This window comes from Larus michahellis, chromosome 1 (genome assembly GCF_964199755.1).
Source record: "Larus michahellis chromosome 1, bLarMic1.1, whole genome shotgun sequence".
In the NCBI taxonomy this organism is placed as follows: domain Eukaryota; kingdom Metazoa; phylum Chordata; class Aves; order Charadriiformes; family Laridae; genus Larus; species Larus michahellis.
Window position 1 is genome coordinate 97,325,363 of NC_133896.1, and position 19,555 is coordinate 97,344,917.

Sequence of the window (19,555 nt, forward strand, 5' to 3'; positions counted from 1 at the left end):
TACCATCCACCAACCTGCCTCGGGGTAGTCACAGTCTCAGTTAAAGGCATTGGCGCTGATCAGTCACGGTGAAGTCCTGTATGGGCACTTCCACCATCCCCAGCCAGGCTAAAGCCGGTACTCTCACACCCCTCACACCTCATGGGTATGAGTGCTCTCTACGGCACTTCTCCCTCCTACCACCCTTATCCACAAAGAGATTAGCTTGGGTAGCTGCAATCAGGAGACAGGACCCAGGCAGCCAGAGTCCTGAGGCACGCTTGTTAAGGTAACTAATGTCTTAAAAATAAATAAACTCTGCTGTCCGTAGTATCTCCTTTTCGTCTTGCCCACCTACAAGTTAGCCTGTAGCCACCCTGACCAGTGGGTGCATAAAGGGGAAGAACACTTTCCCTCCTTCCTGCTGGGACCTCAATTTTTGCACACCTGGGAAGGGAAACCTCAGCCCTGCAGCCAAGCTTCCTGCTTGTGACAACCTGTGTCACCCTCGTGACAACCCACAGCGAGCCACACTTGCTGTGCCAGAGTGGATGGTGGGCACAGCCCAACCCCGGGAGAGAGAAGGCCCACCAGGATCATTCATACCCCACAGAGCCCTCCCAGGAACCACAGTTCGAGGAGAATGAGCCTCAGAGACCTGATCTCAGACCTCAGGGGAAGCCACATCGCTTGAGTTCGTGGCTGTAGTCATGATCTGGCCATGGTAGATGTGGCGAGCTGTGGTCCCAGGAGAAGGACGCTTCCCCAGCATCACTATCCTTCCTGGCTTCCTCCCCGATTACCCAGCACTCTTTCATCTCAGGTTTGAGGTAGTTTATTTAAAGACTTTTTTTAATTCTCTCCCTTTTTAAAATCATCTCTACTTTGATCATTGTTTTTAAGCTAACGATTTTTTTAAGTGCGAACTTTCTCTACCAAGCCGCACGCTCCCAGCATCTCCCGAAGGGGTTTTGCTCCAGCCGAAGGGCATTCCACGCCCCCCCCCCCCCCCCAGCCCCCCCGGCTCCGCCACAACGCGGGCGCTTTCGGGGCCAAGCGCAGCGCCCGGATTTTGGTTTCCCATCTCTCTACTTCGCCTCCCGGGCAGAAGCAGGTCAGTCCCTCCGCAAAGCACTCCCCCCCCGCCCCTCAAACCCCGGCTCCAAAATTAGCCAAGACCCCCCCTCCGCCAGGTCCCTTTGGGGAGCGGGGCGACACCTCGGGAGCTTGAGGACGGGAAGGGGAGCGCAGACCCCGGCCCGGCCGCCCCCTCCCCGGGCACGGCGGGGTCCCGGCCCGGCAGGGGCGGGGGGCGGGTGGGGAGGAGGCGGCCAGCCCGGCTCCGCCCCGCGGCTCCGCGCCGGGAGGACGGCAGGAGGGAGCGGGTCGGGCCGGGAGGCTCCGGGACCGGGACTGGGACCCAGCCCTGCTCGGTGGCGGCGGCGACGGCGGTGCCACATCCCGGCGGGCCCGAGGTAAGTCCTGATTAATGCCCCCCCGCCCGGTGCCGGCGGTCACCTTCCCCGCAGCTACCCTCCCTCCCTTGCCCCCCCACCCCACCCCGGGTTTCCCCCGCCTCCCTCGCCCCCCGCGGTATCTCCGGGGCAGGCGGCAGCCCCGGGCCAGGGGCGCGGCGGGAGCCGCGGAGCTGCCGCTGCCCCTCGGGTGCGGAAGCGGCGGGCGCGCACCAGCACCCGCAGAGGGAACCGGACCCAAAGCCGCGGCCACGGCTGGACCCTGCGCCCCGACCCCGGACCCCTCCCCTCCACCCTGTAACCAACGGCTGAACGCACGCCCGGACCCCGCCGTCCGGACCGGGACCTGCACCGGGACCCCTCCGAGGCTGAGACCCGCGGGAGGAGCATCCCTCCCTTTCCCCCTCCGGCTGCCTGTCCCCACGGCAGCGACCCTTGTCCCTGCCGCAGATCGCTGCCCGGCTGCCCCGGGTGGTGGTAGCCCGGTATCCTGGTGCCCCGGTGTGCCTGTAGCCCTGCATCCCGCCACCCCCGTTGGTGGGTATCCCAGTACCCTTGGCACATCTGTATCCTGGTACCCTGGCACATTCGTATCCTGGTACTCTGGCACATCAGTATCCCGGTACCCCCAGAACAGCTGTATCGTGGTACCCCCAGAACAGCTGTATCCCGGTACCCTGGCACATCAGTATTCCAGTATCCTGGCACATCAGTGTCCCAGTATCCCCTGCATATCCGTATCCCAGTATCCCCTGCATATCCATATCCCAGTACCCTGGCACGTACATATCCTGGTACCCCTGACACATCCGTATTCCTGTACCCTGGTACTCGCCTGGTTTGGCAGCACCCTGGCCACAGGCAGAGCGAGCAGAGCCAGGGGGTGTGTGGGGCAGTCCAGGGCTGGGGGTCCTGGTAGGGCTGGGGCCGGGGAACTGGGAGGAATCATGGTAGGGAAGACTGGTCTCCAGGTGAGAGTCGAAAATAGTGTTTTAGGATGTAAGGGGCAGGAGACAGGGCAGGAAACCCACAGGCAAATGGTGTAATGCGGTGCCTTAAGCCTTTTGGTTATGTTGTGCATGCTATTTCGTTCATTCCCTGTCGTGGCTTTGCTTATCAGCTAGGCAGCTGCTTAATGCAGGTTTTTTCCAGCGCTACAGAACTAGCCTTTCTTGGCCCCAGACAATACAGGTTTCCCAGACTGGGAGCTGTGTCGGTGCAAGGGACACTGCAAAATGAGTCCTGTCTTTGGGTGGCTGCAGCTGAACTGTTTTATGAACAAACAGTCCTGGACTTAGCAGCAGCGCTTGCAGTATGGGAGATCCTTCAGATCCAGTAGAAGGCTTAACTTCTTTGTCAGGGGCAGGCAAAAGAATGAGAGAGGAGAGACAAGCACAGGCACTTTCAAACAAAACACGTGTTGTAAGAGATTGTTTCATCCCTGTCCTGAGGGATCTGTGTTCACGGGACAGAGGGGAGTTCAGTTTCCATCTCATTCAGCCCTTGTCCTCTCCCAACTACAAACCAGCGGGCGCAAGTGACACTGGTTTTAAGGATGAATATGTGCCAGGGGGCTGGAGAAATTTATACCTATTGCACAGCTGCTCTTCCAGGAGTGTGTGCACCACAGACGCTGCTGTTCAAGGGGTGAGGTGGAACAAAGAGTAATACCTAGACCACTGGCATTGCAACATTTTGTCCTTGCCTTTCATACCTGTCACACTGATGATGATGAGTTCAGCAATGGGAGCACTAGCAAAGGAAAAAAAAAAGGGATACGAGCGATTAAATGTCACAGAACGACCCTGGGACAGAAGCCTTCATATACCTGGAAAAAATCGTCCTCCTTCTAAATCAAGAAAGGGTAGGTTCCTGAGCACAATCACAAACCTATTGTAAGAAAAAGAAATGCAGAGTACGCTGCAAGCATCCTTCCATTATTTCATCCCAAATGACAAGTTGATTTGCTCTTCAGCACAGGAAGCGGATCTTCTGGCCAGGCATGGAAAATGCAGAGCTCAACAATGGATGACATGGGGGCAGCGCCGACAGTCAAGATTTGGCCAGGCGGGCAGGGCTGAAGCAGAGTGCTGTTTGAACAAAAGGCCTAGGACAAGAAACACGTTGCAGGAAAAGAGTAATTCTGTAGGTGGTGCTTACTGCTGGGCAGCCAGTGTTCAAGAGGCTACTTGAGCGCTGCAGGTGTGGTTTCTCTGCCAGGCTGCCAAGCACTCGACTGCGTGAAGTTATTGAAGACATTTTTTGATGAGTGGAAAGGGAGGGTAATTCCCAGAAGAAAAGATACCAGGTCCAAGCTAGGTGATCTTAAAGGTCTTTTCCAACCCAAATGACTCCATGATTCTGTTCTAAGCTTCTGGCCAAGCCCTGGTTTGGGTAACTGCGTTGAGTCTTCCCCAGCGCTAGAAATTGTTGTCTTTCAGAGTGTGCTCTTGCCCAGCCGACTTGTATTGTGGTGTGACTTTGGTGCATCTTAAAACCGTTGGCGCCTTCCATAGAGCTGCACTGCTTGGTGAGCTGGTTGCACCTTTCAGACGCACACAGGAGGTGAAATCTTTGAAACCTTGCATTCTTCTCTTGGCTTAGATTCAGTGAAAAACCAAGCAAGACTTTAAACAAAGCTCTGCCTATACATAAGCAGAAAAAAGGCTTTTATAACTGGCTTGGAAGTATGAAAGTCCACAAGAGGTACCATTCTCCAGAATTATTGTATAGCCCTGATTTTCAGTCATCTCTTTCTCTTTGCAGCGGCATGCCCATGGCGCTCTTCACAAGAATGAGCAGTCATCCTAACACCACTGACCTCATTCCCTGTGCGGCAGACAACACTACAGAGCCTGAGCTGCCACACTCACATGCCTACTACGCCCTCTGCTACTGCATCTTGATTTTGGCCATCATCTTTGGGAACGTGCTGGTCTGCTTAGCCGTGCTGAGGGAACGCACCTTGCAAACCACGACAAACTACCTTGTGGTGAGCCTGGCGGTGGCGGACTTGCTGGTGGCTACTTTGGTGATGCCATGGGTGGTGTACCTGGAGGTGAGTACGTCTTAGCAGAAGATTAGCAGAATTTAACTGCAGTACAAGTTCACCAGCATTGGTGCACGCTCTCAGGCTAGGCCAGATAAAGTCCATTCATATTTTAATGCCCATCTAACTCTGGGGCACTCGTGGGGTGGGTGGCAGCCCACAATGTCACACAGGTGGCCCTCAGAGGCTGGACATATGCTGGACAGACGCACCACAGTCCCACCCATCAGCAGATACCCTGAGCCTTGCTCTTCCTGGCACAGCACAGCCTCTTTGAGCTTGAACGGCAGCTGGGCTATAGCCAGTAATGTAGATTTTGGGTTCTGATGTGCTAACACCACTTTCATCTGAGCATCCTTGAAGCTGACTCCAACTGCCAGAAAGGTTGCCAGTGAGGACCGTGATGATTCAGGAATTGTGGGGGAGGCAATAGGGTGGATATAACTTACAGGAACTCATGTTAGAGCCTAGATCAGTCACTACTCCTGCTGGCCAGAAAACAAGCGAGGGCAGTCAAATCCTTGTCTCCTGCAGAGTTTAAGAGGCTTAATGTCCATGATGTTAGGTCAGCTCCAAGCAACATCCCCCAAGCAGGCTGACAAAGAGATGAAGCTGAAGAACATGCTCCAAAATCTCTTTCAGTCATGTGAGCCTTTTCACAATAACTTCAAAGGACTCATCAAGCCCTCGAGATCTTATTCTCCATTTCCCTGACCTTTGCACATTGGCTGGTCCATGCACAGTATGGACAACACCATCAGATACAGGGCAGCAAAGATGGAAACCAAATTCCCCCACACTGCAGCAAAATCCTGAATTACTGAAGCCACTCCTGGGGCAAAGATTTTTACTGAACTAAATACATGAAGGTATGCTATGGCTGACATTTTTATCTGTTCTCTTCAGCGTTTTTACACTAATTCACAAAAACTGGTAGGTCTAGAAAAATTAGAGTGAACATCTATCAGCCCTAAGCTTTCAGCTGAGCCCTAGTACCCTGTTCTCATGCTAACAGAGACAGAATAAGCCTCTGAGCCATGATCTCGCTGGAGCCTCGTGCTCATTTTGTAAGGGGCAAGCCGAGATCGGGCTGAAGGGGAGGGTAAATATTCTGTTGGCAGCTGCCCACCTTTGGCTGACCTCCTTCCCGCAAAACAAATCAGAAGCAGAGAGGGATTTTGACTTGTGCATATGGACTGCACAGCGCGTGAACAGAAAAGTAGGACAAGACAGGACACCACCAGCAAATGCCAGACCTGCTATGTGGGTAGCAGGAGATTTGGTCAAGTAACAGGGGACTGGAAGTGACCTACAGCCCTCCTCTGCCACCGGGGTACGTTCAACAGGCAAGACAGCTCTCAGCTTTGGCACCCAGCCTAATCATTTCCCATGTGTTAATCCAAAGTGTGCCCACTGCAGTCTCAGCAAGGTTACAATTAAGAGAAATTAAGGGTTTGCTCTGTATATAGGCATCATTAATAAGGGCATTGCTGGTTAATTATTTATGTATAGCATCGCTGTGGAGTGAAAGAACAAAGAGAGCACCATGATACTGCATGTGTGGTTATATTCCTAATGAAGTCAGTAGCAACATTTAGACTAATCTGTGTGGAGCGGTCCTGGAGCTGGCCTGCGGGATGTCTACAGCTCGGTTGTGTTACACTGAATGGTTTAAAAGCAAAGAATCAGAGGGGAAAGGGAGGAGAACCATCCCAGCAAGATAGAATTAGACTCTGCAATTTCATTGCAACTAAAAAATATTATTAAAAGTCAAATTTTATTTGGGGCTGCTTATACAGGAATAGTCCATCACCTCAAGCATATCCCAATCTTTAATGAAATGACAATATGCTTTGCATTAGAAAAGGCTTATCACTCGCTATCGCTGTGGAGATGGTGGAACTGAGGGACACCTGTACAGCAGCCTCTGCCGCCACGCAGTACTGTGGTCACAATTTGTGAGGACTACAGTAGATCCATTCCCTAGTTGTGTTTGTAGACCAATTCAAGATTAATTTTTCATGTCTGGAGCTTGGAGAATCAAAGTAGCTGAGCCAAGAGTCACCCAAACAACAGGGACAAGAACACACACACATCCCAAACCAAACCAATCACTCCCAACATTGCACAGTATGTCCTAGAGAACGAGGCTGTAGGACTCCAGCAAGATAAAGATTTAAAAAACAATCCTAAAAGCCCCAAAGTCATTTAGATATTTGCTGCCGTTTATGGATCAACGATGCTACCAATGAAGCAGAAATGGCATCATGCTTCTGTACACACTGGGCCTGGAAATTGCCAAGAAATCATTCAGTCCCCAAAACCTATTCATCTACTGAACGTTTGCCAAAGCAGACATCTGAGACCAGGAGAAGCTAAAGGTGGATGAATACCTCGGATTTAAATGTCACTTATGAACTTGGTGCTTTACACACAATTTTTAGAGCCATCTACGGCCTGGACCTTCTCCACAAAATTTGTCATTTTATTGATCATGCAGACCAGAACTGTCTCTTTCTGAGAAGTCTTTTGGGAAGGCTGTGACAGAGCACCAATAGGAAGATTTTATAACCTCAAAATCCTCATCTCCACTTAATGAAGTTCCTGGCACAAAAATGCTATTCAGCGCTGTGTCAGTAATATTCTGGGGTCAATGGGTAGGTCTAATATACCAGTACTGCTACCCCAGTTCTTTACTGATCCCTGATGCTGTGGCTGGTGTGGCTATTGAAGCTCACCAAGGTTTCCAAGACAGTGGCATTAGGGTATCCTGCCTGCCGGAGTCTGATGGTATTAAATACCATTATGCCTTATAGTCATTGTATAAATGGAGGATGACATGTAGCAGCATGGCCTGGAGCTTCCTTCTCAGTCTTCTCACAACATCCAGTTCTACCTCCAAAGGGAAAAAACCTTCAGAAGAAGATTGTCACTGAGCTCCAGTCTGCAGCTCTGTTCAGAGCGTGTGAGAATAACGCTGCCTCCTCTTCCATGGCTCTCACACCAGAGGAGCGAGACCCACAACTGCTCTTTGAGCTCAAGGAGCTCGCCAGATTACCGTCAAAGGGAGGACGGACAACTGCGTGACTGCAGCTCAGCAGTTTACCGCTTGTCAGCAGGCCTGACCGCATTCATGCTCGGGGTTACTCCCGCCGTGCAAAAACATAAGCAGCCATTTTACAGCTGCAGGGAGCTAACAGCCCCCCCAAGAAGACCTCTCTCTTAAACACAACACGCTTAAGCGAGCCTGCTTAGATGCACCGCTACCTACGTGCCTGTCATCACCTGGTGCAACTTCATGGTTTGTACTTTCCCGTCCATGTACTTCTCACTATGGCATCATCGTACATATCTGATATACAGAGATTCTTTTGTTTATTTTTAAGGATTCAGGAGAGTGATGGATTTGCATAAGTGCATTCATAAATGTGCAATGGTTTATTTTGTTTTAAACTGGAAGACTTCCTATAGGGCTGGAAAATTAAAAATAATAATACTGCAATTTTGTGGATAAAGCAGAGTGGTCATCAAGAAAGATGAGGTGAGAACCTGACCTGAATAGTCTATAGGGAGCTTTAGCATTGTCTTTGACAGAGACAGGATTTCATCCTGGACTCTATTCCCACTTCTGCTGCACAGGCGCTGAGTGGTAATGAGAGATTGTATCGTCTCATCTCTCTGTGGTTTGCTCTCATCAGCTGTGAAAGAACAATATTTGACCATCCACCTCACCCAGGCAGTTGTGAGGATTCGTTCAATTAATACCTGTGATGTGCTTTGAGATTCCTGGACAAAAGGCACCAGAGGGATAAAGAACAGGTACCCTGCCAGCACACGAAAACCAGAAATGCACACTGGCAAGTTCGAGCTGCTGTAGCAAAGATGAGCGGAACAGAGCAATAAAAGGAAGAGCAGAAATAGAATTTAAAAAATTATGGACGAGGCCTATAATAAAAAGTTCTTTGTTAAATTCTGGAATGAATTCTGGGTTCACATACCCCACAGGTAAATATTGACTACTTCACCGACGTCAGCTACTCCCCATTTTAGAAGTTGTGGCTGGTGGAAGTGACGATGGGTTTTAAGCCCAAGCGTTTTGATCTGTCAAGCATCCTCTTAATACAAGCTACAGCATATAATGCAGGTGGTGCAATCTCAATGCACCATCCTGAGAGGGTTCACTTCAGCACCCTTCCCGCCACCACCTTCTTCAGTTTTGATGGTTCATATTCTTGTGCCAAGCGTTTGAATGCACTCAGGACCTTGGAAACTCCCCCAGTGAAGCGCTTGCACATCTGCTGGGCTAGTGGCAGCTGGCTTTCACGCGAACACCTGGCACCAGCTCCCGGTGAAATATTCTTCAGACTCCACAGATCACACAGATGCTGCATTGCATTTTGCCTCAGACTACAGAAACAACCCTTACCGGGTCCCGCTGCAAAGGCTTCCAGCATTTATAATTTTTTTTTATGTTTTGAGTTGGTCAAGCAGATCTCAAAATCTGCAACTAAAGCAAAAATGGTGTGGGGTTTCTTTGAAAACTGAACCTACCTATTAAGGTCTCTAATTTCAGAGGGACAGCCTTCAGTTTGCACATCTTATAGCCCACCTAATTGTGTGGAAAAGCTCTAAGGGTTTGGTTTGTTTTTTGTTTGTTTGTTTTTTCCTGTGCTTGCTTTTTTTAAAAGAAAACAAAGGAGCCTGACAAGTGTCAGAGAACTGAGGGTGAAAGCACAGTTCCCATTTCTCTCCTCTGCATTTATTCCGAGTCAGGGGGGTCTAATGGAAGACTGCCTCGTTCAGCACCTGACTTCTGACACATAGCAGCTGGCTCCAGCGGAGAACACCCTAAAGACACAGCTCACCTCGGCGAGTTCCTGTGCCCACGTGTGGGAATGCTGGTGCCATTAAACCATTTCCATTTCTCAGGATTATTTCTTAAACGACTCTGAAAGCAACTCGCACAGAGTGAAGTCTGTATTAATACAGGTGCTTCTCACTGCAGGGACCATGTCCTTCCGAGGTGTCGACACTTGGGGTGGGTTTGACCCACTGCCTTAGAAGCCAAGCTTACAGATCAGCCAAGCCTGACCTGGGATGGGTATTTTTGAGTGGGTCTCGAAAACCTCCAAAGATGGAACCTGCACAGACTCACCAAGCAACTGGTTCCACTGTCTCATTGTCCACATGGTCAGAAAGTTTACCTTCATAACCAGTTTTCACCATTCTTCTTTCAATTTGTGCCTGTCGCTTCTTATCTTCCCGCCACGCACTGCTGTGAAAAACCTGGCGCCGTCTTCTTAGTCACCTGGCTCTGACTTCCTTAATAACCTCCCACTAGGCACTAAGGGATTGCTGTTAGCCCCCCCACCCCTCCAAAGCCACCTCTTCTCCAGGCTGAACGAGCCCTGTTCCCTTAGTTGCTCTTCACAGGACAAGTGCTCCAGCCCCCAGGAACCCCAGGACCTCCACTGGATCCGCTCCCACTGATCAACGTTTTTCCTGTAGTGGGGCCCCAAAACCAGATGCAGTACTCCACATATGGTCTAAATGTAAGCAAAGAGACCAGGAAATGGTGCCAGTTCCTGATAGCTTCCCAGGATCCAGCTGAACCAGCAGGATCTACAGGGCCGAAGGCTAAAATCCAGGCTCTCTCCAAGCAAGGACTTTCCTCCCTCTTTCTCTCCTACCCCGCCTTCTCCAGCCAGCATTAGATTTGTTTGCTTGTATTCATCCAAGGGACTTATCTGTTGGAGAGCAGGCTGCCTCCTTGTTCATCTGCTACAAGGAGCGGGTGCTGAGGCAGACCACCTTGCTTGGAGTCAGGCTGTCATCCCAGCCCCGAGGAGAGCAGTGTCGCACGGTGCTTGGAACATATTGTTGTCAGCCGAAAAGGTCATTATCGAGAACTTGATGGCTGGGTGAAAAAAATGCATTTCTCCATCGCAAAGATTGGCTGCAGCTAAGCTTTCACGATTACACACTTCAGATTAAAAATTCAAAACAACCAGAACAAAAGCCCAACATGGTAGCAACCCAAAACCCTTTATCCAAATAGCTTGTGATTTCTCACTCAGATCTAAAAATCAAAATCTGTAACTGAGATAAGAATCCAGATAAGGTTTTAGAGAACCCTTGGGCCTCAGGTCTCTTTTTTATGCATAAATGCATAACATTTGCGGCATTTTTCCAGCTCACTGCCTGCAAGAGAACTCCAGCAGCTAAGCTGAGAAACATTTTCAGCCCTTAGATTTTCTCAGATAATCCTTAATCAAAGGATATACACAGTGATGTCAGATTTAAATCAATGTATCATGCTAGGCCTTAAGGGATAGCTGCTATCTACTCCTAAACTAAAGGATTGAAATCAAGGTGTGGCTCCTTCTCCATGACCTACCGCTGTGTTATATTGCACACAGCATAGGCCCCTCGGTTTCCCTCTGGACATCACGGCGGACATGAACACATCTAGCTGTTGAGATGCTTGGAGGAGAGCACCCCCTTATATGTCACTTATCAGGACTTGGTGCAGAACAAGGCTTGACAGTTTTGTGGTTGCTGGTGCAGGTGACTGGAGGAGTCTGGACTTTCAGCCGCATCTGTTGCGATATCTTCGTCACCATGGACGTAATGATGTGCACAGCCAGCATTTTAAACCTCTGCGCTATCAGCATTGACAGGTGAGAGCCAACAGCATCCAGGGGCATAGTCTGGAGTTGGGGTGGGCCCCGTACCCCAGCGTAGCAGGGCCAAGGAAGAGGGGGGTTTGCACAGGCAGCATTGGTGTCTTCAGGAGCATAAACCTCTCTGCAAGTCTACTGCTGCCACTACTGCTATTGATATGGCTCTGCCCTCCATGTGCTAGAAGGTGTCTGCACTTAAGGGCAGAGAGGCACAAGCAGTAAAACATCACCAGTAGGCAGTCAACTGGTAGTATCAACAAAGCACCCTCATGCTTTTTGAAGGCAGGAACCAGAATGGGTCATCTAACTCCCGTTGAGTCTCCAAGAGGGTTTCTCCTTCTGGAGACCACACTCATGAAGTTTTAATAAACACAATCCTGCCACGCACATAGGGAGGGGTGAAGATTATTGCTGTGTAGTCTTCAGCCTTGCCCTGGTTTTCTGCATCTTAAAACTGAGCCTATTTTAAGCAACGCTGAGGGCTGGGCGCCAAGACCTCAGCACACGTGGAAAGGAAAAAAACGCTGCAGGGTACCTTTGTAATATGTGGTTCAAGGGTAATCGGATGAAGCAGCTCTCAATGCTGGGCTGGCCCAGTGTTCTTTCATGGGAATCTTCATCCCTGTTTCATTTTGGCTCTGTCTGCAAGGAGCAGCCCCAGGGCTCTCCGAAAGACGAGACTCCTGCGCCTTCCAAATCCCCGCCTTGCTGAGCTGCATCCCCTGAGGCACCCTGGCAGCCGAAGGCCCTGGACACCTGCCTGTGGGCAATCCTCTGGCTGCCAGCGAGGCCAACACCAGAGCAGGCAGCTGAGGCACCGAGCGTAGCAGGCTGTGGTTGCTCCAGAGACCGCTCTTTTCCAGCAGTCCACATATAACCTTAAGGGCTTGAGGGATGAGGGTTCCCTGGGGTTTCTAGGTCCATCTGGTGTTCCAAAACTTGTAGCTTCACAATGCCAGCAGTTCTGCAGAGCGTTTCTCTGCAGTGCTGCCAACTAACTCTGATTTCCTCTGTTCCTCCCCCCAACGCCCCGCTTACCATTTCTACAAATTGCTGATCCCATCATCTGGTCTTCTCTCCTTTCCTCTTCTATTTCTTCACCACGTTCACTGTCACATTCCCTGTGTGGCTTTCATTTCTCCTTTTAAAACCCGGTCCTTTTCCTCCCTCCATTCTTACCTCTCCTCTTTCTCGAGCTGGTTTGGTCCTCAGATACACTGCAGTGGTGAAACCAGTTCAGTACCAGTACAGCACTGGGCAGAGCTCCTGCAGGAGGGTCTCTCTCATGATCGTGATAGTCTGGATGCTGGCGTTCGCAGTGTCATGCCCTCTCCTCTTTGGCTTCAATACTACAGGTATGTGACGTCCCGAACAATAGCACGCAAGGAGGGGTTGGAAATGGGGCTGCCCAGGTCATTTATCATGGGTCCTGCAGACTTTCCAAGTTACAGGAAATTCTAGGGAACTGGAAAGCACACTATGAAGGGTGAGAAAAATCTCCAGTGCTGGAGAGCAGATGTGCTTTTGTCGATAAACTTGCCATTTGCTCAGGCAGACACTGACTGTTGCTCTGAGGACAGACCTGCCTGCTTTACTGCCAAATCCATGCCCATCAAAGTCTCCAGGACTACAGGTGCCCCCAAAAAATCACTCTGTGCTCACAGAGCAAATCTCTAGATGTGCAGCACGTCCAACACCCCCCCACCCCCAGCCCTCCCCCACCCCTACCAGACTTGCCGATATTAATAGGTCCAGACACACAGTTTTAAATCGGATACAGGACACATTTCTAAACAGCAAGGACTGCATATTGGCGCTGCTTGTGAGAAACCTCCTTCCCTTCCAACTGGCTGTCTGCTTCCTCACCTAATCCCTTGAGGAGAGGAAACAATTTAGTCTCCTCCTTGGAGGCAGGTTGGTCTTTCTCCTTCCCCTCACCTAGGGCAGCCCATTCTCCTTGGAGGTGGAGGGGCAGGGGACCCTTCACTCCCCCTGAGCCACAGGGAGAAGTCCTCTGCTCCCCATCTGTCCTCTGTGCAGTGCTTGAGGCGAGAAGGGGACAGGGAGTGGGAGCCGCTGCTGTCCCCCACTGCCTGGTCCAGGCAGGTGGGGCTGAAGGCACACCTCTGCATCTAGACAGCTCAGGGGCTGACAGAGGAGTAGGAGGAAGGACGAAAGGAGAAAGGATCCTCTGAGAAAGGGTGGGAATAGGCGTGAGAGAAGAGGGCAGAGCTGTTGGCCAGAAAAGCAGGCAGATGCGTGCTGGGTCATGCCACATGGCCCTAGGTAGAGTCCCTTTTAAGCATCAGTTAGGCGAGTGGGTAGGCCACAGTGTAATTTACAACAACAGAGATAGGAGATACTTGCACTCCTTAGATTGCCTTTGTCCACCGGCCACCTTTCGACTTGCTTTGCCAAAAAGGAGGTACCAGAGCCTCCTTGTACTAATCCGAAGCAGCTCAGCTGCTCCTTTCTCTCTCTCTCTCTCTCTCTCTCTTCTCCTCCCCAGGGGATCCCAGTGTTTGTTCCATATCCAACCCTAGTTTCATCATCTACTCCTCTTTGGTGTCCTTCTACCTCCCCTTCATGGTGACCCTGCTGCTCTATGTCCGGATTTACCTCGTGCTAAGACAAAGACAAAAGAAGCGAACCCTCACCCGGCAGGGCAGCCACAGCGCCAGCACCAAACCGTGTTACGCACACGAAGTAAGATCCACATGTGCACAGTAGGAGCTGTCAAAAAGGACAGGGCATGCATCATCTCCTCAAAGGGTCAAAGCACAGAACAGAAAGCATAAAGAAGGGACATGGCATGTTTTCATCCCATCCCTCGCTCATACACCATGATATTCCAGACGCAGAAGTTTCAGTTAAATCCTTTTCAGCCCTCTAGAAAGAAGATACCCCTTGTGTGTGTCTCTGCCCTCTAGAACCAGGCAGCTAGGAAAAAGCACAGCCTACTTCAGTATTTCTTCAGAGCAGGGCTTTCTCAGCCATGAGGAAGTCTGGCTAATTTCTTCATTTATTGATTTTAATGTCTTCATTTATTGATTTTTCCTCTATGAGGCTTCATTCTCAGGCCTTCACAGACCTTAACCTGGATTATTAAAAAAAAAAAAAAAAATCCCTCTTCATCTGACAGATTTAAGAGGTCAAAATGCTCATGGTGCACAGACCATTTGTTCCACTGACCTTTCTAGATGAAATATCTGCAACCATGGGAACGAGCACAATGGTTTGAAAGGGGTTGCCTCATCATGCTTATCTGCTTGTTTTACCCATTTTCTCACAGTGAAGCTACATTAAAAAAGGGTGGGGATGTTGAGGGAAGCAGGACCAACACAGAAATGCAAGTGAAAGGTTAGCAGAGGAGGTATTTCAGCTCTTATTCTCATGCTTCTCCTTGGTGGGATGGAGGCAGAGAGTTGTCCGGTGGTGGTTCACACCCCTGATAAGCCAAGGTCAGTCCAGAGGATATGGTGCAAACCTAAGAAGCAGGTGGGGCTAAGGATGACTCCTACAACTTTCCTCGTCATCCATTGACCCAATGAAGGGTTTGGATGGTCCCCAGCTCCTCTGTGGCATCCTCTTTTGCAGGAACACATGGAGAGAAAAACTTTGCCAAACAGATGCCAAGGCACCTTTTCCCCCTGTCTCCCGCTCAAATGCTCAGGCCAGGAGATGTCTACCAAAAGGAAGTTGCTGACTGTCTTCAGCCTGCAGCGGTACCGCAGCTTCTGCCACGAGGCATCCCTCACCAAGACACCAGGGACTACGCAACACAGCAGGCTGGAAGACAGGAGAAAGAGTATGAAGCCAGGGCTGGAGGTACGGAGGCTCAGCGATGGCAAAACCATCAGCTCTTTGAAGCTAGCACATCAGCAGCCCCGGCTGATCCAGCTTCGGGAGAGGAAGGCTACGCAGATGCTAGCTATTGTCCTGGGTGAGTGAGAGCCGCCCTGGCTAGTGGGGTGCAAGGGGTGATAGTTTGGGACTTGCAAGAGCAAGGAATCTCCTAATACAGTGTTGAGATTAAAAAAAAATGCAAGCCAGGCCCAGACTTCATCTGTCACTGCTCCACAAACTCAGGAGAGAATCTAGAGTAATGCTCTCAGATGTTGAGAGCCAAGTATGTTAGTGTTTTATTTGATACGTTTTGTTACCCTTTTGTTTTAAATCAGTGGCCAACAAGCCCTGCTAGAGGCAGCAACAACCTTTGCTTTCTCTTTTCCTTTATTATTATTATTATTATTATTATTATTATTATTATTATTAAGATGGAACAACCCTAGGTTTCCATAGATGCAGCAGCTCTTAGCTCCAACTACAGAATGGGAAACTGGGGCAAGGAGCAGCAGAGGAACCAGCTCATAGAGCTGAGTAGAGAAGTCGAGATTGGTGCCCCAGTCGCCTGCCACGGTCACCAGACGCACTGTTTCCCCTCATTAACTCAGTAGTAGCAGGGAAATAACCCAGCCCTCAGTGTAACTGATCGAAGCCGCTAAGGCAGCAGTCTTTCCCTCTCAGTTGTGGCCACTTGCTTTCACCTGTCACCAAGCCACTTCTGAAGCCCCATCCACCCATTCACATAACTACTGGTCCCAGGGAGCCTGAGCTCTTGCCAAGTCCCTCTGCACCAGGAATAAACATGAGTCACCTTCAGCGTTTACCAAACGCATGGAACTAGTGAGAGGCTGGAGGGAGAGGGCAGAGGAGCAGGCCCCTTTCCAAGCAGTTACTTCTCTAAAGTCATGGATTGTTTTCTCCCTCTCTCCAAAACCCAGGGGCATTCATAGTCTGCTGGCTGCCCTTCTTCTTGATTCACATCCTCAACGCCCACTGCCCATCCTGCCACGTGCCCCCAGGGCTTTACAGTGCCAGCACCTGGCTTGGCTACGTCAACAGCGCCCTCAACCCCATCATCTACACAACCTTCAACACCGACTTCCGCAAAGCCTTCCTCAAGATCCTCTGCTGCTGACTGTGGGGCCGGCATGGGGCTGCACCGACTGCCGTTTGCAGCAGCCTCCTGGACAAGGTGTGGGGCCCTTCCCTCCCTCTGCTTTACAGGCTGCGGGGGTTGATGCGCTGCCCTCAGCTATGAGCGGTGGTGGTCGGCGAGACGTGGTCATTGCCGACAGCCAGGCACCCTCTGCACCAGAGGGAAGAGCAGGAATGCGCCCCACCTGCATGGCTGGCTTTCCACACTGAGCCTCAACGCTCCTGCTTAAGAAGTAGAAGTGCTCCTCCAAGGAAAGGCTGAGAGACCTGGGTCTGTTTAGCCTGGAGAAGAGAAGGCTGCGAGGGAATCTCATCAATGCTTATAAATATTTAAAGGGAGGGTGTCAAGAGGATGGGACCAGGCTCTTTTCAGTGGTGCCCACTGACAGGACAAGGGGCAACAGGCACAAACTGGAACACAGGAAATCCCATCTCAACATGAGGAAAAACTTCTTTACTTTGAGACCACTGGAACAGGCTGCCCAGAGAGGTGGTGGAGTCTCCTTCTCTGGAGACATTCAAAACGCAGCCGGATGCCTTCCTGTCCGACCTGCTCTAGGTGAACCTGCTTTGGCAGGGGAGTTGGACTAGATGATCTCTGAAGGTCCCTTCCAACCCCTACCATTCTGTGATTCCTGCTTCGGGGGAGGGAGGGGAAGAAGACACCGAGGCAAACCAGTGAGTCCCTCAGCGCTGGGCACAGCGGTGCTGAGAGGCAGAGCTGGGATTGCAGTGGAAGATCAGGCACGACTCCTGGGAGCTGGGAGCTTGTAGAGCACACCGGACCCAAGCAGACAGCATCTCTCATCTCCGCCGCCTGCGTGCTGGGAAGGCATTTGCCCTTCCACTGCTGGAGCCTCCGCCTGCAGAAGGCACCCAGCTCACGCACAGCAGTCCTAGTAATAGGGCAGACATGACCTCTTGGGTAAGGGTCCTGATCCCTTCAATCTGGAGCCAAGAGCAAAAATTTGGCAAGGAAATTTAGAAGGGGAACGTTGATGGAGAAACGACAATGTCCTTGTTGTCTCCATCAAGAGGTTTGCCCATAAAACTGGGTCAGACTGAGTGCTTGAGACAACTTCCCCAAATGCAAATGAATCCTTCCCCCATGCTGCCAGCTTGTATTTTGTTGTTCCTTGCAAGGTAGAGAGGCAGCTACCATCCCTCTTGTAGGTCAGCTCGTATGAGAAGTGCATCACTATCACAGTGTCCCCTCTCTTTCTAACCCAAGGAGCAGTGATAGATTGTCCTCTACTTAACTACCACACACCCGGTCATCTACTGGGGTTGTTAAATAATGAACAAAGCCCAGGATAGCTCCAGTCATGCTTGCAATAGGTTCAAACTTGCTTTTTTCAGCTGGGGCAGCTTGCATGCACTCTGTTTCAAAACTTGTTGGACTCTTTGGACAAAACTCTTTGGAACCAATCTCCATTCGTGCTCCTCTTCTCATCAGGAGCACTGCTAGAACAAGGGTTTGTCCTGTCTGACTGTTGCAGTAAATCCTGTTACAGCCCATGCCTGGGGAAGAGGCATCCCCCAGATAACATCCTGGGGGGCATTTCAGTAACATCCCTGCCAGTAAGGAAGGACATGCGCCTCAGGATCAGACATGGGAGTCTCCCTGGTTGCCCTTGCCGGTAGACCTGTCAGCACACGGGGCATCCGTACATCCCAGCTTCCAGGAGCTGGCCAAATACAGCCTTCCCACTGCCTCCTTTCCCAGCAGTATTCCACAAAGCCATCTCCAGTAATTCCTGGGTGCAAACACCAGACGAGGCCTGCTGTACCATGTAAGCTGGTTTCATATCAGGGCAGTCTAATGCTCTTCTCCTTGTATAGACAAACCTGACCTGGGACAGCCTCAACGGGTTTCTCTCACTTTCCCCCATCACTGCAGAGGATCCGAGGCCCCAGCTCTCACCCCCCGGGCCGGGCTTAGCCGTGCCGCTACCTGTGCGCATTTGACAGCTTTGGGTGTAACTGTGTGCGCTGTCTCTGCTCTCGCCCACGCCACAGCTCCTCCATCCGGGAAGAGCTTCCTCTCTTTCCGAATATAAAGCCAAAAACATTGTCCTCCGCCTCTGGAGCCCATAGCAGAGCTCTAGCTTCTTCTTTTGTTCGTTTGGGTTTTGGGAGGAGATGGACAGCATGTATTGTTCGCCTGGGGAAGTGCCCTCCATACTGCATTGTAATGGCATTAATACAATAAAACACAGATGTAAACGGAAGTTTTGGTACCTCTGTGGTGAATGTAGCCCTTCCATAAGCCTTTTCTCACCTGTAACTTTCTTAACACTTCCCCTGTACAAAATGATCATCCGCCTGGACACCCACAGGAGGTCTTCATTATTACTTGCATTTTACTTGCAACTGGGAAAGAAATCAACAGCTGCTGTAAGCACTTCCAGCAGATGAATTCTGAAAATATGGTCAATTAGTTTCCCAGCTACGCCAGGCAGGCGTGCGGCAGTGTTACTCCATCTGCTCAAAGGCGCTGGACAGCACGGGAGGCACTCGGCACACAGGATTTTGGGAGTATCAATCAAGTGAGTTAACCTGTGGACAGATTGCCGCTGAAGTAATTCTCATTAAGATGCTTCATAACACAGATCACCAGAGACCAATTTCAGTTGCTTTATATACACAGTTGCCATAAAGGTGGAAACAAGGAAAAAGATCTTTTAAAGGGTGACTGGGTCCCTTTCAGGCCCTGGTCTACCATCTCTCAGGTATCATGTTCAGCCTGATCTTACTTGAGTTTGAACCTTTTCTTCAAGTAGTGATCCCCAAGGCGATTCAGGACAGAGGTGAGGAACAGGAGGTGTGACAGGAGACCAAACACTATTTTGGTACCCACACAGCTATGAGGGATGGGGAAAGTTCTACATCTAAAAATATGGTCCTTTATTTAATAATTAAGATTTGAACTATCACATCACAAAACTGACAGCAACCTCTTGAACTATAACCTGCTATGGACAAAAAAAACCCCCACCACAATTACAAAAACTCAACTCCAAAAGAAAACAATCTCTCTCTCCCCCTCCCTCAAGTGCTGCTTGAGCTCCATGCCCTGTTTTACTGTGGCAATACGAACACAGGTGGCCTCATGCCAAGGAACAGAGGCAGTCAAAGGTGCAACCAATTGACACCCCCCTGCCCTCCCTAGCAAGGCAGAGGGGCAGCTGAGAACCCCCCAGGACCTGTGCTTCACAACCCCCCCTCGTTATTTGCAGTAGAATAATCCATGCTCACTCATTTTTTGACTGAAATGCCTCCTCCTAACCTTCATTTTCTACAACGTTTTCAGCTTTGCTGTTTTTTTTTCCCCTGGCTCCACGACTGGCTGGAAGAGGAGAGGTGAG

At 50.5% G+C, this 19,555-nt stretch overlaps 1 protein-coding gene across 1 annotated transcript; it reads left to right on the forward strand.

Annotated features, from left to right (window-relative positions):
- Positions 1-1,351: 1,351 nt before the first annotated feature.
- DRD3 (dopamine receptor D3) lies at positions 1,352-18,416 on the forward strand. The gene is made up of 7 exons (XM_074572817.1): positions 1,352-1,454; positions 4,221-4,512; positions 11,071-11,183; positions 12,399-12,541; positions 13,696-13,892; positions 14,784-15,129; positions 15,971-18,416. The coding sequence occupies exons 2-7, from the start codon at positions 4,225-4,227 to the stop codon at positions 16,165-16,167; spliced, it is 1,284 nt and encodes a 427-aa protein (XP_074428918.1). The 5' UTR covers positions 1,352-1,454; positions 4,221-4,224; the 3' UTR covers positions 16,168-18,416.
- The last annotated feature ends 1,139 nt before the right edge of the window (positions 18,417-19,555 follow it).

Coding starts and splice junctions, on each gene's coding strand:
- DRD3 (XM_074572817.1), top strand. CDS start 4,225: ATGCCCATGGCGCTCTTCACAAGAATGAGCAGTCATCCTAACACCACT. Junction 4,513..11,070: donor CATGGGTGGTGTACCTGGAG/GTGAGTACGTCT, acceptor TTGCTGGTGCAG/GTGACTGGAGGAGTCTGGAC. Junction 11,184..12,398: donor TGCGCTATCAGCATTGACAG/GTGAGAGCCAAC, acceptor TTTGGTCCTCAG/ATACACTGCAGTGGTGAAAC.